Source organism: Ranitomeya variabilis, chromosome 4, assembly GCF_051348905.1.
Source record: "Ranitomeya variabilis isolate aRanVar5 chromosome 4, aRanVar5.hap1, whole genome shotgun sequence".
In the NCBI taxonomy this organism is placed as follows: Eukaryota; Metazoa; Chordata; class Amphibia; order Anura; family Dendrobatidae; genus Ranitomeya; species Ranitomeya variabilis.
In genome coordinates, this window is record NC_135235.1 from 305,443,713 (window position 1) to 305,470,329 (window position 26,617).

The 26,617-nt window shown below is 41.5% G+C and overlaps 1 protein-coding gene across 2 annotated transcripts in view; it reads right to left on the minus strand.

The window, feature by feature from the left end:
* Positions 1 to 26,617, minus strand: part of PLEKHG5 (pleckstrin homology and RhoGEF domain containing G5) — a 264,891-nt gene that overhangs the window by 112,216 nt on the left and 126,058 nt on the right. For both annotated transcript variants that reach the window (XM_077250373.1, XM_077250374.1), the window contains 3 exons: positions 25,622 to 25,751; positions 16,328 to 16,430; positions 9,361 to 9,421 (listed from right to left, as the gene is read on the minus strand). In XM_077250373.1, the coding sequence (XP_077106488.1) occupies positions 9,361 to 9,421; positions 16,328 to 16,430; positions 25,622 to 25,751 (294 nt within the window). The remainder of the gene's footprint in view (positions 1 to 9,360; positions 9,422 to 16,327; positions 16,431 to 25,621; positions 25,752 to 26,617) is intronic.

Below are 26,617 nucleotides of genomic sequence, written 5' to 3' on the forward strand. Positions count from 1 at the left end.
ATATAACAGTACCATACACAGCTTATATACCAGTGACATACTGTACAGAGAATATATAACAGTACCATACACAGCTTATATACCAGTGACATACTGTACAGAGAACATATAACAGTACCATACACAGCTTATATACCAGTGACATACTGTACAGAGAATATATAACAGTACCATACACAGCTTATATATCAGTGACACACTGTACAGAGAATATATAACAGTACCATACACAGCTTATATACCAGTGACATACTGTACAGAGAACATATAACAGTACCATACACAGCTTATATACCAGTGACATACTGTACAGAGAATATATAACAGTACCATACACAGCTTATATACCAGTGACATACTGTACAGAGAACATATAACAGTACCATACACAGCTTATATACCAGTGACATACTGTACAGAGAATATATAACAGCACCATACACAGCTTATATATCAGTGACACACTGTACAGAGAATATATAACAGTACCATACACAGCTTATATACCAGTGACATACTGTACAGAGAACATATAACAGTACCATACACAGCTTATATACCAGTGACATACTGTACAGAGAATATATAGCAGTACCATACACAGCTTATATACCAGTGACATACTGTACAGAGAATATATAGCAGTACCATACACAGCTTATATACCAGTGACATACTGTACAGAGAACATATAACAGTACCATACACAGCTTATATATCAGCGACATACTGTACAGAGAACATATAACAGCACCATACACAGCTTATATACCAGCGACATACTGTACAGAGTGGGGTATGAGGGTCTCTGGGACAGATATTGCCAGTGATGCTTCTGCTGAATGTCACATTGTCTCATGAAAGAGCAGGAATAGACTAAACAATGGACTGCCATGTCAAGTCTCTTCCCCTTGGGCGATCTATAAATGGGGACAGGCAAGGAAAAAGAGGCAAACAGTAAAGTAACTTTAGAAATAAGAGATGGTGTCATAGGTCAGCGGTGCCCATTGTGTTCCCATAACCCTTTTAAGAATTGCAGCTATTTTTGTGATTCTGTAGTGAAAACTTTAAAATATCAAACCTAAAAAAGAAAGAGAATGTGTCCTGTGTCTGAACAATGCATTGCCAGACGAGACAGGAGAAAATATCCCTCTACAAAATAAGAAGACACTAATAAAATAAATAACACATGGAAGGTGGAGGGCTCTGATGCAGAATTCATTGGGGACGGGTCCACGAATTCCAAGTTACATCATTTAATAGAAGGGGATATAGGACCCTTCATTCATTGGGATCGTGAGTAGTTGGAAATATGTGCATTACATGGTGTTATTCCTACCGTAGTGCCCGCGCCTGACAGAGAGGAGCGTGACACAGGACAAATGCAGAGAACGCGCAGCAAGTCCAAACTTGGCAAAGTTTTATTTGCTCATATATAGTCACAGCTCCAAAAGTACAATGTATGCGGTTTTTCCAAGAAATGCATGCAAATCTTTTTTGCGTTGTCATCTGAACTCATAAATGACCAGTTTATGCAGAATCCAGAGAATTTGGCTCCATGTGTATGTATCATATCACATCTATCTTATAAGTAGGCTGCGGGGTCCGCTCAGGGCATAAGAAACGGGTTACATAGTGACCATTCAGTCCTCTTTTTCCGCTGCGTATTTCCATATCTGGACTGACTTCAGCACCACCTCCCAATGGTGGCTGATGAATGGACACATGGAGGGGAGGGGAAGGCTGGACAGTCGTCAGATATGATGTGACTTGTGCTGTTGAGGGAAAGTTAAAAAAAGTAACTAAGGCTATCTGCATAGTATGTTTGTGCATTTAGCTGAAAGCAAGTGTCAGGAGCTGTTTCCAGAAGGATACCTTGACATTGCCATAACTCAAAAGTGTGTTCTTCTTCCCTCTCTATGCTCCAGCTATACATCATGGTGGGAAACTGAGATCGACTACAGTCTATGAGTTCAACTAAATCCAAATATCTCATTTCCAGGGGTGTAATTATAGAGGTGGTAGAGCTTGCAGTCCCATAAGCGCCCACTTGGTTCCCATAATGGTAGATAATAGTTGGGGAGCCCTACACATTTTGTATTTGGAAGCTTTTCTAAGATTTTGCTCTGCTGGCCTTAGGCTAGCCTATCAATGTGCTTGGCACTGATACAGCAAGCCTCACATCAGTGTGTTGTGCCTGGTACCACAGTCCAAGCTGATTCAAGCAGTTGGTGTGATTAATATTACCAGTCTAATTTATCATGCTGCGCTTTCGTAAAAAAAAGGCCGGACCTTTAAGAAATGGATGGGGTAGAGTCGAAAATGTCACAAGACATAAAAGTGTCTAAAATTCAGTTGCCAGGTTTTGTGCCCTTTCCTTGTTGATATTTAGTAACTTGCAAGCCATGGCAACCAGGATCAGTATTTCCGGTGCAGCTTCCCTTCCTTCTCTTCTTTAGTCCCAGCTCTTTCAATTTGAACTTGGCATCGGGCCCGTCATTATGGCCGAGTTCTCCCAAAGGTTTCCTTTGTGCTCATTACTTTGATAAGACTGCTCATGCGTATAGCGGTATGACAATCCGGCAAATTACCCACATTCATCGGGCTTGCAATTACGACACCATCTTGACCACACCGCCTTTTTTACCCAACTCCAACAATCCGAATTGACCCGACTGCATATATATAATACACAAGTAAATTAGTGCCATGTGTACGGTAACGTTAAAAACATCTTACCTAATGTTATGCATGGGTTTTACAAGACCTCTGCAAGTGTTCTGCAGCATCAAACACCGAGACAGAAGTAGAAGAGTAAGGTGCAAAGTGGGATCACAATGAATAGGAATTTTCCACCCTCAACTCAATTCTTGCAATGTTGCATTAATCCACCTCTACCATTGCCATGAAACGGGCTACTTGGTGTGCACAATGTTTAGGTAGCTGGCACATTTCGAAGCAACATCCTCATGGATTCCAGGACTCAAGGTTTCCCACAAAACATTGCATAGAGTAGGGGGTCTCAATCTCAGCCAGGTAAATGGGCACAAAGAAGAAAATTGAAGTTGATGGGCCGCATTCCTTGCGGGAATAGATGATATTTTCAGTGATACCATTTTTTTTCTAACCATCTAGAAAACAATTGACAGCGATATCAAAGGCACTAAACAGTGGCAATCAGTGCCAATGCCAATCATGACGATGATGCCAGCTCTGCTTGTGTGCCAGCGCTATTATTGTGCCGTACATGTACCGTGGTTTGTGAGAGGCATGGGCGATCTGGGTCAGGAGCTAGAGGGGCACATGTCCCCGGCCGGTGTTGAGAGTGCTGTTTTAGCAGCTATAACACTGTCGGTCTGGCACAGCCGCACATCTAAAAGTGAGTCACAGTACAGCAGACGCACATACTACCCTGTACGTGGCCAAGTCTGCCAGACTGATGTCACTCGGCGCAGGAGGCTTCTAGAAGAAGGTCTCAGAGCAGGTGTGTGGGCCGCACCGCAGACAATCAGCACAGAAGTGGAGCACTTTGTGGCTGGCTGCTCCAATCAAGGGATTTAAAAGGGTCTGATATGTATCTGGATTTTATTATCTGTAAATGTATGTTTGTAAGTGTGAGAATACAGTATGTGTATAATATGCACATATGTGGATTGTGTATATGCACAAGTCTGGGTGTCTGTAATTGTATGTAATGGTGTATTGGGGTGTATGTATGTGTAAAAACATTTGTTTGTTTGGGGCTCATTTAACCATTTAACAACAACGACGTACAGTGAAGGCAGCTGGGACCACCAGCTTTGTGCAGGTCTATGATCTTGTCCCTGACATCCTTATAAAACTCTTTGGTCTTGCCCATGTTGTAGAGGTTAGAGTCTGACTGACTGAGTCTGTGGACAGGAGTCTTTTATAAAGGTGGCTATGTAAGACGACTGTCTTTAATGCAGGTAACCAGTTGATTAGGAGCGTCTACCTGGTCTGTAGGAGCCACAACTCTTAATGGTTGGTAGGGGATCAAATACTTATTTCTCACTGCAAAATGCGCATAGGTTTATATAATTTAAAACAATGTGATTTCCTGGATTTTATTTTTGATATTCTATCTCTGAATGGTAAAATTAACCTACCCTTAAAATTATAGACTGTTCATGCCTTTGCAAGTGGTCAAACTTACAAAATCAGCAAGGGATCAAATACTTATTTCCTTCACTGTACATGTACATTATAAGCCGAACCTGCCTCTGCCTGCTGATGATGGCTGTAATAAACCTGTCAAGTGCCGCTGTCTGTGACCCCAAAACAATGCTCCAGAAGGGAGGTGTAATCCCTGCCGTATATTCCAGCCAACGACCTGTCAATCAACCAGAGGAGGGTGGTACTAGGCAGGAAATACAGGGTGAGGCTGTGGAAGTGCATCGTCACGCCCCAATGCACTTACAGACACATATATACAGAACTACAAAATGCAATCTCTCCCTTCTGGAGCGTCATTTTGGGGTTATAAATGTGCTTAAATTTCAAAGGGTACATAGTCATATAAATGGTTTCGGGGGCGGAGAACTTTCTAACAGGTTCCCTTTATGTTATGCCTGCCTGGGCACACGGAGGGGGTTGGTGTTATATGGAGAGGATAGAGGCTGTTTTCATACTGTTACACTGTATCCTGGATAGGCAAATAATCACAAATCAATCACCGTCTACATAAGGAAGTAATACGGAGAGGTAGAGCTTTCTGGCCAGTCCAGGCAGGATTCTCAGGATAAATCACAGCTATCGCTCCGCTCGTCCTGCCAGACAGATGTTCATATGCTGGAAAATTCAGCTCCTCCATTGTATGAACTGGCAGCGATTCAGCCCTCCGTCTGCATCCATCAACGTGAGAGGGAATATTATCTTTAGCTCATGTACGGTTAGCTGTCAATCACCATGTTACCGAGGTGAAGAAGCTATCCTTAAAGAGGGTCTTCAAAATTTCAACATTTCTGATGTGGTCCTTATTACCGGAGCAGTAGTGATCCATCCGAAATGATGACATAAGAACTGGGACAATAGATTGGCCACTACGGCCAGCAGAAGTGCACGTAGGCTATATCATGAGGATACACTGCAGACGGTGGCAAAATACGGAAGAGGAAAGACTGGACTCCCGTAACCTGTGACTGATCGCTGTATCGCTACAAGTCTCCTTATGCAAATTAAAGGGGGTTTCCAGTTTCACGTAAATGAAACATAGTCATCGCTTAATTAAAAATTGTGCAATTTTCTAATATGCTTTGCCAATTTTAGAGATCTCTGTTTACTGTCAGAGAATGGAAGCGTTCCCGATTACACCTTGAGGCTAAATGTAAAACCCTTCCTGACCTAATCCTCCTCAGGTAGCTGAAAGATCAGCTACAATGTATCAGCGTAGATAATTCCTTTGTGCAAGAGGATTGCTCTTATGTAACATGGTATCGGTATTACAACTAGGCCCCATTCACTTGAATGTAAGAGAGATGCAATAACAGACACCACCTATGGACACAGGGTTTGGGGGTGATCAGTACTTTTTGAACAAATAAAATGAAAATTTAACATGGGCGTTTTTAGGGAATTAATTTTGGTAAATTATCTAGTAGTGGCGTCACAAGCGCCAATTTGTAGTGTTATGTTGTATACATATAGGTGTATAGTGTTATTATTGGTAACCAAATGTCTTTGTGTGGTGTGGTGTGTTAAAAACAGAATATAGGTAATGATTAAAGGGGATATCTGGGACTTAAAAAAAGGCATGTAGTTGCTAACAGAGGCAACTACGTGCCTGTTGTACCTGGCGACAGACCGCTCCTGCCAGAGATTCAGCTGCTCCCTGTCATCAGAGTGGCAGTTTCTCTTCCTGTTGACAGAGCGGGACTTCTGGTGCCATGCTGATCGACAGCCGACTCCTGCTGCCTAATTAAGTGAAGCTGGCTATCAATCAGCATGACTCCTGTTGTTCCTCCCTATCAACAGGAAGATAAACTGCCTATCTGAAGACAGGGATCAGCTGAATCTCTGGCAGGAGCGGTCAATGACCGGCGCCGGGTATAACAGACCGGTAGAGTCCCGGATATCCCCTTTAAGGAAGAAAAATAATCCAGATTCTAGGTTCTTCCAAAAAATAAAAATATATTTATTGTAGAAAAACAATAAAAAACATTCTCAGTTATACAACGTCGCAGTGAAGGGGGCAAACGTTTCAGACAAGATCTTTAATAATTGATTTAAGACCCTGTCTGAAATGCATTTGCCCCCTTCACTGGGGTGTTGTACAACCGAGAATGTTTTTCTATAATAAATATATTTTTATTTTATTGGAAGACCCCAGAAGCTGGATTCCTTTGTTGCATCGTGAGTTTCCGTGCCTCTGGATGTTCCAGTGGGCGAGCTGACATTCTCTTTTTGTAGGTCGTCCTAAAGCAGCAACAGGTATTTATAAAGTAGCAGGTGGCCGACTACTCTAGGTGCACAGAGGAAATCACACCTTGAGATAAAGGGTGAGCAACTGTGAACTCATAGGGTGATGTCATAATGCCACATTACACTACCACACCCATAGGGCAGAGACGGATCAACTCTGCTTCAGCCACCCTTCAACCGAAGCTTAGTAAAGTGTGAAATGTTGACTCCTAGTCCAAGTAGATACCTATGCTTTTGCCACTGGTGCCCAAGTTTTTTTTTCAATTCGTATCGATGACTGTTTTCATGAATAAAGAAATTAATTTGACTGTCAATGAACTTTTTCTAAATAAAAAAAGTGTTAAAATTTTCCTGTTCTAGAAATTACACTAGGATTTTGCTATGGACCCGGAACTTTACTGTTCAAGTTCGCCCATCCCTACAAACTTTAACAAAAATTAATTTTGTTTCGCAGCATGGTATCACATGGCCGTAAATGTTACTGTAAACCCCTGAAATCCAAATCGCAAAGGTCTATCGCAATTGTAGTGTGTAAATTCTTTCAAAATCTGTACTTGTCATTAATAAAAGGAAAGTAATATCTACAAACCCAACACTTCTCATGTTTGAGGGTTTGCTAAAGATATATTAGTGGAGGCTATCCTCTGAGCGAAGGACGAGACATCGAATCTCTCCCTGTCCTGATAGTTTGCTACAATGTATCAGTTTAGGTAATAGGTATTCTTAAGAAGTCCAGGATGATCCCAGCCCTATAGGGCAAAAAAATACCTTCTAATGATAAGGAGACCACAAATTCTACAAAAAAGCAATAACATATTGGCAGAATGATTTTTGTATGAAGCTTAATGGAAACCTGCACATGATTGGTGTCATTTGCTCAGGGCTACATGTAGGTGCAGGTATGGTCAGGAGCGGACGTGGGTGCGGAAAATACTTGTGAAATATTCTTTATCTGATGCTGCTCACGGAATAGATTCATCAGGGGAAAGTCCCTGGATATAACATAGTTTATTGTATGATGGCAGTCCAAAAGCTGAGACCCCATAGATCATTAAAGTATTCTTTGAAATTTCCTTCAAGGAAATATGGAGGAACTGAAACACAGAAAAAATATGAAAAAAAATTGGAACTAGCCACTGTGCTTTACCTAGCAGCATTTCTTCTTCATTTTAGTGATCGGAAGGAATCCTGGCAGATGGATCCACACAGATCATATATACAGCAGGTGAAAATGGTATTGAACATGTCATTAATTTTTTAAGTAAATATATTCCTAAAGGTGCTATTGACTTGAAATTCTCACCAGATGTCTGTAACAAGCCATCCAATCCACACAGGCAAAGAAATCAAACTATAGATGTCCATAAATGATGTGCAATAATGGGAAATGACACAAGGAAAAAGTATTGAACACGCTTACTAAAATGTAATTAATTATTTGCACAAAAACCTTTATTGGTGCTGACAGCTTCAAGACGCCTCCTGTATGGAGAAACTAGTCGCAGGCATTGCTCAGGTGTGATTTTGGCCCATTCTTCTACAAAAATAGTCTTCATGCCCAGAAGCTTCTGTGTTTTCCTTTTGTTCTCCTTCTATGATCTCTGAGCTTTAGTGCCTTCTATAAATTTCCTATTGGATTCAGGTCCGGTGATTGGCTGGGTCATCATAGAAGCTTTATTTTCTTTTTAAGAAACCAATTGAGAGTTTCCTTGGCTGTGTGTTTGGGATCATTGTCTTGCTGAAATGTCTACCCTGGTTTATCTTCATCATCCTGATAGATGGCAGCTTATTTTTATCAAGAATGTCCCAGTACATTTGTCCATTCATCCTTCCTTCAATTATATGACGTTTCCCAGTGCCATATGCTGAGAAACAGCCCCACACCATGATGTTCCCACCTCCATACTTCACCTCTGGTATGGTGTTTTTGGGGTGATATGCAGTGCCTTTTGGCCTCCTAAAGTGTATTATGGCATATAAAGAGTTCAATTTTGGTCCCATCTGACCAGACTATATTCTCTCAGTATTTTGCAGGCTTGTCTAAATGTTGCTTAGCAAACTGTAAATGCACTTGAACATGTTTTTTGTTCAGCAATTCAGTCTTTCGTGCTCAGAGTGTATACAGGACATGGAGGTTGAGTGCATTACTTATTGTTTTCTTTGAAACAATTGTACCTGCTGATTCCATGTCTTTGCGTAGCTCTCCACAGGTGGTCCTTGGCTCTTGGATAACTCTTCTGATAATTCTTTTCTATCTGAAATCTTTCAGGGAGCAACTGGTCTTGGCTGGTTTATGCTGAAATTATGTTCTTTCCACTTTTGGATTATGGCCCCAATAGTGCTCACTGGAGCCTTCAGTACTTTAGAAATTCTTTTGTAATCAATGCAATTAGTTTGTTTCTCAGCAATAAGGTTGCAAAGGTCTTGAGACAGCTCACTGATTTTACCTATCATGAGATGTTTCTTGTGTGGCACCTTGGTATTTAGTTAACTTATAGGCCATCAGTTGAACCAGCTGATATTATTTTTCCTAAAGTGGCAGGATTACTTTCTAATTACTAAAAGATTTCAGCTGGTGTCATGACTTTCCGTGGCTTTTTGCATCTCTTTTTTCATGTGTTCAATATTTTTTCCTCTGTCATTTCTTATTATTATACATACTTTAATTTATGGACATCTATAGTTTGATTTTCTAGCCTGTGTGGATGGGCTGTTACCGACATCTGGTGAGAAGTTCATGTCAATAGCACCTTTAAAAATATATTTACTTAGAAAATTGGCGACATGTTTAATACTTATATCACCTGTTGTGTGTCTATATATATATATATATATATTTATATATATTTATTTCTAGATGTATATTCTAGATAACGGTAAGACCTCTTTAAACACACACACACATATATAGTATATCCTTACATCGGTGTGCCGTCTCCGGGTCTTCTTCTTCGTTATTTTCAACCCTGTAGTTTTCTTCTCTCTGCAGGAAGTAAAATAGATATTAAGATGAATGATTCATTTCTGGAGTAGATAGATTGCCATAAGATAAGGTGCAGATTATTATCCTTGTATGGGGTCTTGTACAGGCTGCAGACCACCTGGGAGCTTCACACTTGACAGCAGAATATTACACAATATATCCTTCGACTTGTAGACAGTCATTTCCCTATTTTCCACGTCCCACCATTCCCCGAATGCAGGATACAGACAGCTTCTGAAAACAACTTTGAGTCGTCCACACGACTAATTCTTTTTGGGAAAGCTAGGTTAGAACCAACCACTGGATCTCCTAAAGGGCTGTCATCCAGCTTTCCCAGATTCTTGAACGGCAGATGTGTCTAGTCACCCTTACCGTATGTATCCACAACTTCCTTCCACAGAAATCATGTATGGAGAGAGCCCTAGTGGCAATTTCACATTTTGGGGAACAGGCAGAAGGGGTTTGCCGGTATTGAAAAACCCATGACCCCCTGGATGCAGTTTGCTTGAAAAAAAAAACAACAAGCTTTTCTCAACCTCCCCCGGTCCAGCGCTGAGTCTCCGCTGCAGCTCTCTGAGTCTGTTATTGTCTGCAGCGCTGACGGGAATAACTGAGCTCAATGGCGTTGCCTAAGTTGCCACCGCGCTCACTTACAGGCTGCAGTGCTGTCGACGTGCAGTCAGCGCTGCAGACAATAATAGACACCTGGAGCAGTAGGGGAAAATCAGTGTTGGACCCAGGGAGAGTGAGAAAGGCGCAGTTTTTGTTTTGTTTTTAAACACACTGCAGTCGGGGACAGGGGTTTTCTGAAACAAAAAAAACCTTTTACAGCTGTGACTCTTCACCCATCCCCTTATGCCATTCGGAGCAGGACTGAGGAAAATGATGACAAGCGCTATTTTGCTTCCAAATTACTGGACGTATAGAAAATATAAAAATGTATGAAATCCGCAGCCTGTGCAGCACTTGGCTATTTCTTTGCTCCCACATTTCCTATGGACTGTGTATATTTGAAAATCCATGCGACTTCCTTATAACAGTCTCTGCAAACTTATTTTTTAAGAAAGTCTTATGAGGCCCCCTAGAGGACAGTTTTAGAACTACACGTAGCGAAATTCCCATGTCTCCAGCAGACATTGGACCTACTATAGCCGTTTTACCCCCCTCAAAAAAAAAATAAACGTCTTCCCTGAAAAAGAAGCAACACACAGAACCAAAAGACCATCACCAACTGGAGATATGCAGTGCTGTTCAGAGCAAGAATCCTTTCTTTATATGCAAATCTAATAGAACGTTTCTTAAATGTGATCTTTTGTTTACTAATTTAAAGGGCTAATCTTATTCTAATTGGTTAGAACTGCAAAGTGGTTCTAAAAGCGAGCAGTTTTGCAATTTACATTTTAAAAATCCTCTCCGTTCTCAAAAACAGAGGGATATTTGATGGTATCGTTTACTGCGCGTTGCCTAGGTTACCGACCACTGCTGCAGTCCATCACAGCTTCCTAATGAAAAAGCTCTTTGATATAGAGCATGGAAGAACTTCTCTGAAGCCGATCTTCAGGAGCTCGCCGCCCCCGGCAGGCAGGAAGCGAGGGGGCAGGGGGAGCAGTGCGCTCTCGATTCAGAACATGGTTCAGTCCTCTCACACCTTATCCAGTTTTGTAACCTGAAAAACTCACACCGGTTTCCATGATAATCTGGCCACCAGGTGGCGATATTACACTGTGTAAGGAAGCAGTATGCCTGTTATTATCAATTCATATGGATGGTGACCATGGGAGGTTGCCTGCCTGCGAGCACCACATCCTAGGTGCAGGCATCACTTGCAGCAGACAGTCAGGATGATTTGCACTGCCAGTGCACTTTCTTCAGCTGCTGGGCGTACCAGGGAATTTGCTTGTGGTCAGGATCTATACACACCCTATGCATCAGTATGAGCAGGAAGTGGGAGAGGAGAATGGATGTGTCAGAACACAATCATATGATGCTGAACTGGGCAAGGAAATCAAAATAATTCCAGGCTTCCAAAAACAATACATTACAGAAAACACACCCGTGGTAAGAGTCATTTCACTGGGGAAAGAGCCCCCCCAGGGAAAACACAGCACTGATCGCCCATCGGCCTTATCTCCTGGTGAGCACAGCACTAAGGGGGATGTCTACTTTGGACAATCCCTTTTTGTCAGATTCTCTTACCGGAGAGTGTCTTTCTGCTGCAGCCCCTAGGAATCATTAGAGGAACCGAACGGCAACCCTTACAGGGAAATCACTCAGCAATACAACCATAGGGGAGATTAAAGCGGCTGTCTAGGATTTATACATCCCTAGGAACAGTTATCAGATTGGTAGGGGATTGACACCTTGCACCCCTAACGATCAACTGTTTGCCGTTCTCGCGACAGGCAAGGAGTGCACAGTGCACTAAGCAGATCTCCACCGATATCATAGGGATGAGAAATCTTAAGAATAGGTCACAAGTATATAAATCATTGACAACCCCTTTAAGAATTGCATCATGTCTGTTGAAACGTTGTACACATTTGTCACAGATAAAGACTTTGCTTCCCTCTCCCCGGTCTGCTGAACACCATTGTGTTCCACGTCAGGCTTTGCAGATGGCCCGGCATGATCCCAAGTGAACATCTGGACCTATATAAAGCCTACCAAGATGCACACCTGTGACTTGGTATTCAGACGTCTAAGAACTCCAGAGACCTGTCCTGTCACCTGTCCGCCTGTGGTCTCCAGGAGCTCTACTACTTGTCTTAGGTTTCCAGGACCTCTGCTACTTGTTCCCAGTCTCCTGTTCACCTGCAGTCTGCAGGACATCTTCTACCTGTCTATAGTCTCTCTCCAGGACCTCTGCTACCTGTTCCCGATTTCCTGTTCACCTGTGTTTTCCAGGACCTCTGCTACCTGTCTGCGGTCTACAGGACCTCTGCTACCTGCTCCCGATCTCCTGTCCACCTACGGTCTTGAGAACTTCTGCTACCTGCTCCTGATCTGTCTTCCTGTGGTCTTCTTAAGGACCTTTGCTACTTGCTCCCGCTCACCTATTCGCCTGCGGTCTTGAGGACCTCTGCTACCTATTCCCAATCTTCTATCCACCTACGATCTTGAGGACCTCTTCTACCTGCTCCCAATCTCCTTTCCTCTTGCAGTCTCGGGGATCTCTGATACTTGCTCCTGATCTCCTGTTTGCCTACGGTCTTGAGGACCTCTGTTACCTGCTCCCAATCTTCTGTCCGCCTGCGTTCTTGAGGACCTCTGCTAACTGCTCCCGCTCTCCTGTCTGCCTGCAGTCTTGAGGACCTCTGCTACCTGCTTCCAGGTCTCTTATCTGCGTAGGGTCTCCATTACCTCCATTACCTGTTTTCCGTATACCTCACCCGCCTGCTGCACCAACGCCCGTGGCCCATGTGCCCACCCCGACCTTGGGTTTTGAGTATCCACCTTACCAGGTGAGCCTAACATAAATGAACAGGGTCCTTGAAATTACCACTCTAACAAACAGATGAGGGTCCTCATTAACTCATAAATCCCTAATAATAGATATGAGTTTTCTAAACCAGACAAAATATCTAGTAGAGGTTGGACATCTGATGTTGGTAGTGTTATCATTTTATAGAGGGCGACCTGGAAATATATGAATGTATCAAATGATTGTCTGTAATGTACGTCAGGTCTATAGGTTTATTTCTGGTAATGAATCACTGAATTAGCATCCATCTCTTAAGCTTTAGCTGTGCCCTTTGTAACATTAATTGCTTGTAGTCTTTGAATGTTCGAGCTTTGACTGTGACAAGAGCGTGGGAACAAAGTTGTCAGACCTCATACCGCGCTTTAACTAAAATACTGACAAGCTGTAGGGTCCAGTAATATTTGTAGAGCCCTTTTTAACCCGCCAGGGCCTGACATTTTTTTCTGTAAGTGAGCTGAATGTGGTATGACAGCCTTTTCCCCACATCAGGTAAAGCTTAATTTTGGAGAAATACAAATATTGTTAATCCAGATACAGATAGGAAACTCATACTACTCGTGTGCAAAAATAATGTTTTCATATTACCATCCTCATTGTGATAAAGTGTCACACCTTCCCACTAAAAAGGTATAACTGAAGATAATCACATCCAAACGAAAATGATAAATTGTGAGATGTGCAGCAAGGAACTGTTTCAACGCATGAAAGGGTCAGCAATGGGGTAAATTGATCATTTTTAACAATCTTGCCCTTAAATGACAATATACTGTATAAAAACCTGATTTATGATTATGAAATTAATTATGTGAAAACATCCGCAGCGTCCTACACGCTTGATCAGGTTTATAAGCTAAAGTCCACTTGTTGCCAAGCAGAGCTGGGTCATCACCTCCTTTAAAGATGGCTTTATAGAGAACACATGCATAAATGGCGCATTTTATGAGGATGGGATGCCATCTGTTTTTTCTTGCCAGTACAAAAGCCAAAAGTTCATTTGGGGAGAATATAGAATTTGGAGTGATGGGAAGGAAAAGTGGGCTGAAGAAAAGATGTCCTATACAGTCCATTGTACGAAAGTTGGAAAGGTACAGCCATGGGCACGGTAATGGCGCCTATTAATGCTTGTCAGTTTGGAAATCAATTTGGGCCCATGATCCCATGACGCATCACTGCATTCCTCTGATTTTATATGTTTCATACTATATTACCAAGGATATAGCTACCGGAGGTGCACAAGTAGCAGGTGTACCTGTACCCTGGTGTTTGAGGTCCCTTATGCCTCATAAGGAAACATCATTTTAAATGTCACTTAGTAGGGATGGCTCCTCTTACAGATTTTGTATTTAAATATCTGTTTTAATTAATATGTAAATTAACCTTAAGTGCTGAGAGTCTGATTGTAGAAAATTTCAAGCCTCTGTCTCCCTGGCTCTATTCCTTGCCTCGAGTTGTTTTCTTCAAGTCAGCTGTCAGTCAAGCAGAAGAAGGTGTAGTTTGGCAGAGAATGGATTCAAGAAGGCAGAGGCTTGGGAAGTGCTCTGATTACACCCAAAGCACTTAAACCTAATTTGTATATGAATCAAAACTCCAATTTTTGTTCAATCAGGGAGCAACATGTTGCATAAATAAAGATATGGATGACATTATTTTTCACCGAGCATCATGACTATATAAACAATTTGGGGGATGAAGGATTGTGTTGACCCTCTTCTAGGAGAGAATATGGCGCGTCACACAGGCAGCATATGGTGACACAAGGAGTGCCTATAGGTTGATAATAAGGACTCCGCGTGGTGCTATACAGGGATCGTGCATGCACTATGAAATAATGAACCCCTTAGATAGGGATAAGGGGCTGAAAAGAATATTGCCAAGCCTCGCACAAGTTGGCCAACATGTGCGCCCCAGTATTTTTTAGAAGGAATCTGTGTGGTGTAATGTGTTTTTGTATGACATAACGTGTGAGTGTGTAAAGGCGTAAAAGCAAAGACCAGAATGTTTGAGACTTTGGTACATATGAGTAAATATAAAAGTCGCGTACTCAGTACTACAATAGTAGGAGTCTGTCGAAGAGAAGAAAGACTGATGACCCGACAGAGCGGCATCTCTGACGCAGGGCGTGAGTGACCGATGCTGAATGCTATCTCTCCTTTTGTCCTTGCACTCTATCATGAGCAATCCTTGTAAAGTGAAGCCAGTGTAAGGGATACGCTTCCCAATAGTGAAAGCTTTCTATTCAGAAGTGCCAAGATTTGTGTTTTATAGGGTCGCCATTAAACGTGGAAGGGAACACTGTGCAGGAAGCGAAACCACAGCTTTCAATGCAGTGAATTGCAGCACAATATCTGCAGAATAGGCGGCAGGCGGTTTAAATATCAGGGAAAACACAGCAGATCAGCAGACTGTCTGCATCGGTCTCTGGAGAAACATTACAAGTGCCAGCTGGACAAGGTCGCCACAGTCTCACTTGTTTTTCATGAAGAATTCCGACTTGTAAAAAGTCATTCATTATGGAGAAGGAGACAAAAGACCAAGCGAGATTTCAAAAAAATGGCAGCAATGGTTTATAGATGAGCAGAATGGATCGTGTAAAGAGTGCAAAACCTCTATACACAAGACATATTACGGTATATGGACATCATATGGGCTCAGGACCCTCTCTGTGAGTAAAAAAGAGAAGCTTCTCCTCTGATAGTTTCCACATAGCCATGTATTCCAGGATGGCCCATTTATTTGAATGTGTGCCATGTAATACTTTATTTCACCAGTAGTGGCCACTGCAGGAAAAATGAGTAGTTTTTCCCTCCAAATAACAGCTGATCGTTGGATGTTTCGGTAGCAATTGTGAACAGTTCTTAGATAGAGTTTGATACAGATATAGTTGCGTCACTAGTGGTTACAAAGAACATCTCTATCTTTGGAGGACCTAGTCCCAGTTTATTTCAAGGCCGTATGTAATGCCTCATTTCTCCTGTGGAGGCACTGCAGCAGTGGTAAATTATTTTCGGGGGACCCTTCAATTTTTTTTTTTAGTTTCTATTGCTGTTTTTTTTAATCATTTTGTAAGGGGGGTGTCCTAACTTACTGCAGAGCACCCTGACTGCTATACTTTATAATGTTGGTAGATTAAGGGGATGAATGAAAGCTTAAACCTTGGCAGGGAATTATTGTGGTTTATTTTCTCATTATAAAGAAAGGAATTGGTGGGAGCCGCAGGGGTAATTAAACGGGTAGACAGAGTAATTACATCTCTAGTGGGAGCACAGGTAACAGATACAGACTCAGCTATTATGTCACATGTCTGACAACATGAAAATCAACTGCTGTCTGTTACCGGGGGCAACCAGTAGAATTTTGACAGACTCTATTCCTGTGAATGGAGAAACCTACATATACAGCAGATCAACCATTTATTTAGGACCTACCCTTTGCCATCCATTAATTCTTCTTCATCTTCTTCGACATCCGACGCAGGGCTGGTACGGGGAGGACATGATCGAGTGGAAACATTACGGGCCAAGATGGATCCTGAGAGATTGAATTAAAATGCAAAGTAAATACACAAAGCAACACTATACAGAACATAACACCACTATACACCGCATTGATCAAGTGGAGGGGGAATGTAACCTTTATTTATACTCATCCAGAAACTGCAGATTTGTCAACATTTAGAATTAAAAATTTGGGATATTTTAGTTCCATCTTTGGGAATAACTCCAAAGCACGTAGGAATCTCTCGCATCAAAACGACTACTTTCATCCATGGTTTTTCTAAGCCCTCACCCCTCTTTGCTTCTTGACACGATAGCCATCACTTGAATGACCCACCAAACTTGAGTCTGATGTCTCAGGAGCCCAGAGCCACACACAGAAAACAAGCAGTGTGCACTACTTGTCAGGAGGCTTCTGTGGCGCCCAAAATATCTACTAACCCCTCAGAGATTGGGAGGATTGCCCTTTTTCTGAGAGTCTGAATCTATCTTAGGCTATGTGCACACAGAGGCTTTTTGAACAGTTTTTGAAACAGAAATTTAGCAGAAACTAAAAATTGTTTGAGTTTTGAAGGAGGATTTGGAGAGTTTTCATTCAGTTTCTGCTCCAAAAACTCCTTTAAGTGTGCACATAGCCTAAGGGTAAGAGCTTACAGAACCTTTTTTTTAAGGTGGTCAAAAATGATGAGTTTTCTAGTGAAAACGACTTCAGGAAATGCTTCAAGTAGAAGAACTCCTCCAAAAGCTTCCCAAGAACGAGCATTTTCTCAAGTAATACCGACTAGTAAGGTCATCATTTTTGACCACCTCAAAAAAATTGCTTGTGCACATACCCTAATACCATCTATCTATCTATCTATCTATCTATCTATCTATCTATCTATCTATCTATCTATCTATCTATCTATTTATTATCTATCTATCCATCATCTATCTATTATCTATCTATCTATCTATCTATCTATCTATTATCTATTTATTATCTATCTATCTATCCATCATCTATCTATCTATCTATCTATCTATCTATCTATCTATCTAGCTATTATCTATCAATCATCTATCTATTATCTATCTATTAATTATCTATCTATCTATCTATCATCTATCTATTATCTATCTATCATCTATCTATCTATCTATCTATCTATCTATCTATCTATCTATCTATCTATCTATCTATCTATCTATCATCTCTCCAGCCTGATTCTGCACTCCTCCCATTGAACTGCAGGTGGACTAAATCAGCTCTACTTGCCCTTAAATTGTAGGCTAAACCCAGGAACAGACATGAGTGTCCAAAATTGTAGGTTGATAGTCCAAGAGAAGGCATGTACAGTAGAGCAGGGACCCATCAGAGGGAGGTCACCTTGCCGTGGTTGATGGACATACATGAATTGGCCAATTCATGCACTAAGAACCTTAATTTTATTCATTTCCGTAAGTTTAAAAAAAAAAAATTTGAAACTTTTTTTGAGTAGCAAAATCTAGATTATGTTTTTAATGTTTTTCTGTGTTTTCACATGGCCTAACCTTACATAGTGCTGCTGTGCTCTCTTTTTTTCTATATGATCTATCTATCTATTATCTATTTATCTATCTATCTATCTATCATCTATCTATCTATCTATCTATCATCTATCGATTATCTATCTATCTATCATTTATCTATCTATTATCTATCTATTGTTTATCTATCCATTGCAAAATCCAGTTTCTATGCCCCCTAAAATAACTCTCAAAAATCTATATACGGTAAGTCTATATACACATACACAGAGTTAATATTTTTATATATTTTCCTTTACAATCTCCACATGGTTAAACACGATGATGCATAATACCAACCAAACACAAGCAATCTAATCAGAAAATATCAAGAATGGATACCTAAGTTTTTTCAGACTCCGCAGCAGCAGGAAAATGCGATTCGGCATAAAAAGGTCAAGAGTGCGATTATTATTCAAACCATACAAAGTTGACTCCCCAGATGACTCTAAAATTAGAGCTACACCGCGCTCACAGAACGTCTGGACGGGAAAGGACAATAAACATATTAAATCTTGACTTTAATTTCCAGCGCAGGCTTGGATTTTGAAATACCCTTGAATATTGTCCAAGGAAATCTCACGACTTTGCCCACAAAGTGTAAAGGATTTTGCTTGTCAAGTTGCCAAACTAATGTTTCCATGAATGTAAGCTCCAATACTTTGGCAGGAAAATCATACAGGACTTACAGGAAATTTAGAACTGGTGAGATTAATATCACAAAATATCCTGATCACGTGTCCCGGCTCCAAAGTATGGGGATTTAGGTTATACGCTATCTTGTCTCTATTTGCTGTGAAGTTTAAAATCAATTTATTGCCTCCTGGTATCAGATTGGGGAGAGGTTGATGGTATTTTTCAGGATGTCCATAAAAATATTCAATCCCCCATGATCACTACTGTACCTCCCAAACCTCCAGAGCTGAGAACCCTCGGTTGTCCTATATATTAGGAAATCAAAACATTATAAAAGCGTCTCATCCACGGGACCCCCCTCTGCGCACCAAAACAGAGCACCATGTAATACTACATTTGCCCTGCAGGGGCTGCGCAGAGCTTCTCCGCGACATCCGCTGATTGTCACGGATTGGAGAAACTGTGGCCATATTTATAGACCAGTTGCTCTTTAACTATTATTTTGCTGACTGTGAAGTTATGGCATAATTTGGGCAGTATATGCTATTATTATGTTGGCACTGCATGACAATACATGTGCACTGTATGGTGGTCTTGTTTAGGTACTGTATAACAATATTATATGGGTAATATTATGGCAGCATTATTCTCGATGTCCTTTTAGGATGCAAATATTGGGGCACAGTACAACAAAGGGGACTTGGAGTATCTACGTGGCACAAAGGTGCAGCTAGATTCCCTCTGTTCTGCCCGCGCCCCTCATTCCTTACCACCTTGACACCTGGCACTGCGCGGTGCTGTACAAACAGCTGTCTGCGAGCGACTAATTACTGGATAGTTCTGCTCCAAGCCCTGAGTCCCTCCTAAACCCTGCAGGCAAACAAAGCACACCCAGAAACAAGCAGGGACACACAGAACCACACTTCTAATATTTTTACAATGAGAGGCAAATTGTGAACGTGCAGCGATTACAATGCACAATTTACTACACACAAGTCTTAAAGTGGAACCAATCCTCTAAAAATAGGAGAAAAATGTAATAATCCTATTCATACCTGTTACTACAACTAAGTCTATGAGCATGAAACAGCGTGACATATTGGGGTGGAATAATATAACAGCCAGTGACTCCCTGCATGCGGCTATCAGGGCATGCTGAGAGTTGTAGTTATTTAACAGTGTGGGAACTATGGGTGGAAATAAGGGATAAGTGATGTATTTTAGTGATTCACATTGTCCCAAGAAATAATATAAAACTTTTCAAACTTTTTACAAACTTTTTACAAACTTTTCAAACTTTTTAAAAACTTTAAAAACTTTTTTTTACAGTATTCTACTACATTCACAAGGGTTTTTTAACATCTCTGAATGATTCCAATGTAGGCATGGTATCCAAAAAGTGAATGGACTGAGAATCTATAAAGTGAAGGGGATGTGGCGGTCACCAAAAGCACAATGGCCCCTTCATCATTGTGCTAATAGGCAGGGGTGCGGAGGTCAGACCCTCACCAATCAAACACTGATGAAGTATCATAAGCAATCAATGCTAAAATCCTGAATAACTCCTTTTTAGGATGAGTCTCTCAAATAAGAGCTGACGTCAGTCTGTAAAGCTTTCCATAGGGCCTATTCATAAGTGTTTTTTTTAGTCCGAGTGCAATCCGACTAAAGATCAGATCGCACTGGACGACCGATGTTATTCCATGGGGCCGTGCAAGTAAGATTTTTTTTCCTGCACGATTTGTATGTGATATTCAAATCGCACTCGACCGTGAAAGTCAATGAGTCCGTGGCAAACATCAGATGTCATCTGAGTGCAGTCTGATTTTCACAGACTCACAGAATGGAGAAGATGGAAATACTTTTTTTTTTCATCTTCTCCTCATCTGAGAAAATCGGATCACACTATGATCACTGATCAGAGTGTGATTAACATAATAGGAGCGATTTTCTCGGATGACCCTAGCTTTATAGGGATCTATTTTGAGGCGTCCATAATTAGGAACTGATGGTTGGTAATTTGTCTCCAATTGTGAGGCTAAAAAGAACATACAGATTTTATACAACTGCTGGAATATTAGATTTGCAAAATTTGAGATCCAAAAAAAGTCTCAGGTCATACCCAACCCCCATGAGATGCCATTAAGTAAAACCCCTTTACGTGGCATTCTTTGGTGACAACCCTCACATATCCAGCCAGTACTATAAAAATCACTTTGCCCTTTGCTGCACAACTGTCCCTTGGCAAAGTTTATGGGGCAAAGTATGTCTCTCTTTAATTGTAAAATCCGTCGCCTTGTAATTATTTAAGCGTGACCCCTGAAACTTGGCTGCGTGCCCCACACCGCGGTTTCCCCGGTCTAAGAAAAAACGTAGCCACAGAAGAAATCTATAAGAATCAGACAGTGAGTTCATGTCCCATTTCAAAAATACTTTCATTTTTGTGAATAAATCGACACAGTATCTGAATTTTTGAAAATGGAAGGTTGATTGAATCAATATAAATAATATGTAATATGGAGACACAAACCAAATATTTACATAGCTCAGAATTTTTTAAAACCTGTAAGGGCTGTCCCACACGTCCAGATAATTCCGGTACCGGAATAAATCGGTACCGGAGTTATCCGTGTCCGTGTGCCTGGGAACTCACGGAGGCCATACGTGCGGCACACGTGTGCCGCCCGTATGGCGAGTGGGTACCACACGGAGCGTGTGGTACCCACTCTGCATGGTGCTGAAGCTGCTGAAGCTGCGATTCATATCCTCTCTGCAGTAGCGTTTGCTGCAGAGAAAATATGAAGAATAGTGTTAAAAATAAAGATTTAGGTATCCGCCGCCCCCCCACCCCCTGTGCGCCCCCCCGCTGGTCAGAAAATACTTACCCGGGTCCCCCGTCGGCTGTCGCTCCTTCCTGGTCTGGCCGCGGCTTCTCCTGCATGCGGTCACGTGGGGCCGATCATTTACAGTCATGAATATGTGGCTCCACCTCCCATAGGGGCGGAGCCGACTATTCATGATTGTAAATGATCGGCCCCACGTGACCGCATACAGTAGGAGGCGCGGCCAGACCAGGAAGGAGCGAGGGAGCGGGTAAGTATTTTCTGACCAGCGGGGGGGCGCACAGGGGGTGGGGGGGCGGCGGACACATGGATCTTTATTTTTAACACTATTCTTCATATTTTCTCTATAGCAAACGCTGCTACAGGGAAGATATGAATACCGGCTTCAGCACCATGTGGGGGGGACAGCGCTTACTGTAGCGCTGTCTCCGGCACGCCACACGGACCCCAGACGGAGAATGTCCGTGTGAGGTCCGTGTTTTACGCGGACCCATTGACTCTATTGGGTCCGTGTAATCCGTGCGCTCCCACGAACACTGACATGTCTCCGTGTTTGGCACACGGAGACACGGTCCGCAAAAAATCAATGACATCTGAACAGATGCATTGATTTTTATGGGTCTACGTGTGTCAGTGTCTCCGGTACGTGAGGAAACTGTCACCTCACGTACCGGAGCCACTGACGTGTGAAACCGGCCTAAGATAGTAAATGGCGCAATGATGCCCCCCCCCCCAAAAAAAAAAATAGCTGATTTTTTTTTCATCATTTTACCCCAAGTAGAATTTTTTTCAGATAATTGTAGGTTAAAGTGAATGGTGTCATTCATACCTACATCTCGTCCCACTCGTGGATATATCAATGGAAAGATAAAAAAGTCATTGCTCTAGGAAGATAGAGAAGAAAATGTGAAAGTACAAAAATGAAAAATGGGCTCTGATGGGAAGGTGTTAAAACGACTGAAATTGCGCACATGACACATCCTCTTTACCCTCTATTACAGCTTTTCTCACTCCACGATCATCAAATCCAAGCAGATTTTTATTCCCAGTTTTGATATTTTCTCGGTGGATTAGATTAGTCTGATATTGAATCTAATAGTTGGGCAACAGTTTAAAGTGGGGCCCCAAATTCCAACATATCACACCGTCACACAGAGACATTTACGTTACATTTATATGCGCTCAGTTCAGGCCGTTAAACCAGCGCAATCAACAATGTTAGAGTCCTTCTGCGCTTTTTTCCCGGCCTCTTTACACCAGCTGAGGAAGAATGATGGGCACAGATCACTAGTAGAGCAATCTGTCCCCATACAGTACCATGTTATCAGCAGCATACTGTATCTGCAGTTTACACCGGGCGATGTGCTGCTGAGAACAAGAATTTCTGTTTTAGCATAAACAATCCAGTCAACCAATGAATAGGCAGCATTTTGCTCGTTCTTTTGGCGATTGCTGATGCTTACACCTATGGACTCACGTCTGTGCTACCGGTATTTATAAATGTGGATGCTAAACACACACAGTATGTGACACACACGTATACACAAACTGCATATTACATACACATGTATATACACATAGCACACACAAATATACATAAAGCACATACATACAGATACATGTATACACAGAGCACATACATACAGTTAGGTATGTACATACAAATACATGTATACAGAGCACCTACATAGACGCATGCATACACGATGCACATACATACACATACTAGAGCACTTACAAAACAACACATACATGGACAGACCACATACATATCGACACATGCATGGACGGAGCTCATACATACAGACACATGCATGGATGGAGCACAAACATACCAACACTTGTATGGACAGAGCAGATACATACAGAAACATAGTATAATGGACCCCACACAGCCTTCCACACAGTACAATGGACCCCACACAAACCTTTACACTGTATAATTGCTCGCATACAATATAATGGCCCCCACATAGCTCTCCTTAAAGTATAAAGGCTCCCACATAGTCCTCCATATCTTATAATGGACCCCACATAGCCCTCCAAATATTATAATGGCCCACACATAATCCTTTAAGTATTATATGACCCTGCAAATAATCTAATGGTCTCCACAAAGCCCTCCAAATATTATAATGGTCCCTACACAGTCCTCCATATAGTATAATGAGCCACACATAGCCTTCCAAATATTATAATGGTCCCCACGTTGCATTCCAGCTACTATATTGGGCCCCACATTGCTTTTCATATATTATAATGCACCCGTATAGTCCTTCATATAGTGTAATGGGCCCTCTACATAGTATAATGAACTTAACATAGACCTCCATATAGTATAATATATACACTCCCCATAGTCCGTCATATGGTATAATATTGCACCCCATAGTTCTCCATATAGTATAATTGGCCCCATAGTCCTCCATGTAGTATAATGCACTTATCATAGACCTCCATATACTATAATGCACTCCCCATTGTCCTCCATATAGTATAATGCATTCCCCAATAGTCTTCCATATAGTGCAATGCACTCCCCATAGAACTCCATATAGTATAATGCACTTTCATAGTCCTCCATATAGTATAATGCACTCCAATATTCCTCCATATAGTATATTGCACCCCCATAGTCCTCCATATAGTATAATGGGCTCCATAGTCCTCCATGTAATATAATGCACTCACCAGAGACCTCCATATAGTATAATGCACTCCCCAATAGTCCTCCAAACAGTATGATGCACCCCATCATCCTCCATATAGTATAATGCATTCCCCATAGTCCTCCATATAGTATAATGCACTCCCCATAGTCCTTTATATAGTATAATGCACCCCCATAGTCCTCCTTATAGTACATTGTACCTGATAGTCCTCCATATAGTAAAATGTGCCTCATAGTCCTCCATATAGTATAATGAACACCCCATAGTCCTCCATACAATATAATGCACTCTACATAGTCATCCATATAGCATGATGCACTCCTCATTTTCATCCATATACTGTAGTATAATGCGCACCCACAGTGCTCCATATTGTATAATGCACTCACCATAGTCTTCCACACCACATAATACATCCCCATATAGTATAATGCACTCTATATAGTCCTCCATATAGTATAATGCACTCTTCATAGTCCTCCAGAGAATAGTGCACTCCCTATAGTCCTCCATACAATATAATGCACCATATAGTCCTCTATATACTATAATGCACACTCATAGTCCTCCATACAGTATTATGCACTCCCCATAGTCCTCCATATAGTATAATGTACCCCATAGTCCTCCATACAGTATAATGCACATCCCTTAGTGGTCTATATAGTATAATGCACCCTGATAGTTCTCCATATAGTATATAGCACCCCAAAGTCCTCCATATAGTATAATGCATTCTCCATAGTCCTCCACACAGTATAATGCACCCCCATAGTCTCCTCAGCAGCTCCACTGCCTGGCACAGCGTGGCGCGATGAAGTGACGTCATCGCGCCCACTGGCTGAGACGTCAAACGCTGAGAAATGGGGGAAGGAGTGGACGACTTTTCTCCTACATCCTTGCATTCAACTGTGTCGGCATCCTGGGGGGGGGGGGGGGGTGCCCGGAGCCGGCTCACAGACTATAGTGAGTACATCTTAAAAAAACTAGGTGTCAGAAATTCGGCTTTAATCTGAATGGGGAAGTATGCTTCAGAGCATTGGTTTCAATTAAGCAGAACCTGTCAGAAACTTCTACGTTATCAAACCATTTATATAACTGTATAGCCCTTTCAAAGATAAACAGGTTATCCCTTTATGACTCAGAGCGTTTGTTCAGCAATGAGAAATCATGTTTTGAAGTTCTGTAAATACCGTATATGTGTGTCTGTAAGTGCATTGGGGCGTGAGGATGCACTTCCAGCTCCTCAGCCTCACACTGTACTCTCTGCAGTGTATCATTGCCAACGACCTGTCAATCAGCTAAAGGAGAGTGGCGCTAGTCAGTGAATACATCGTGAGGCTGAGGAGCTGGAAGTGCATCGTCACGCCCCAATGCTCAGTGTCATAGTGAGATCACATAATATGGTCGTGACATTCAGTCACTGGTGTCTAAGATGGTATTGTGTCCTAGAGCAAAAGAAGACCCCTTATCAGAGCTGTCAAATAACCTGTAAAGAAGGGTATCAAATAAAATATGGCGCTTACCTTGAGGGGGGAGGTCAAAGCGTATATGTCTATCAAAGTGCATGGTGCTGTGGAACTTGACGTCACAAGACTCACACAAATTTAAAGGATTTTTCTGATTCATCTGCTGGCAGTCCGCGTGGTGACATACCTGAGGGAAAAGCAAGGAGCAGGCCTTCAGTACAGGAGATGGCTATACAGAATGCAGTCATAAGGGACAGGAGCCATATTAGATAGATAATAGATTGATAGATAACAGATAGATATGTATATAGATAATAGATGACAGATAGATAGATAATACTGTAGATGATAGATACCGTAGATATATAATAGATAGATAGATAATAGATAGATAATATATAATAGACAGATAATAGATAGATAGATCATAGTTAGATCGATATATAATAGATATATAGATAATAGATAAATAGATAGATAGATAGGTAATAGATAGATAATAGATATATAGATAGATAATGGATAGATAATAGATAAATAGATAGGTAAATAGATGACAGTTAATAGATAGATAGGCAGATGGATTCATAGACACTTCTTTATGTCATGCAGGTTAGAAGATGACCACAAATGGCAGTTGCAATCCTTTGTAATTAGCAGTCCTATGTAATTAATTACAGATGTGTGTCCCATATTTGACTCTGATTCATGACAGAAAAAACTCCCCATTGTCACTGTATTACACTGCGGCCAGTGTACCTGGAGTAACCGCCAGTTTAATCACACAGGACAGTACGATGGGAATTATCTTCTTGCTGCAGATTGGTAAAAGGTCAGAAGTGACACCTGATGAGTCTCTCAGTAAAACCTTTTCATGTTCTCAAAGGTCACAAAGTAGAGGAGATCAATACTGGCATGTGAGATACTGGATGCTCGATGGAGGACATTGCTACATCACTCAGGTCATATTACACTATTATAGTAGTTATATTCTTGTACATAGGGGCAGTATTATAGTAGTTATATTCTTGTACATAGGGGCAGTATTATAGT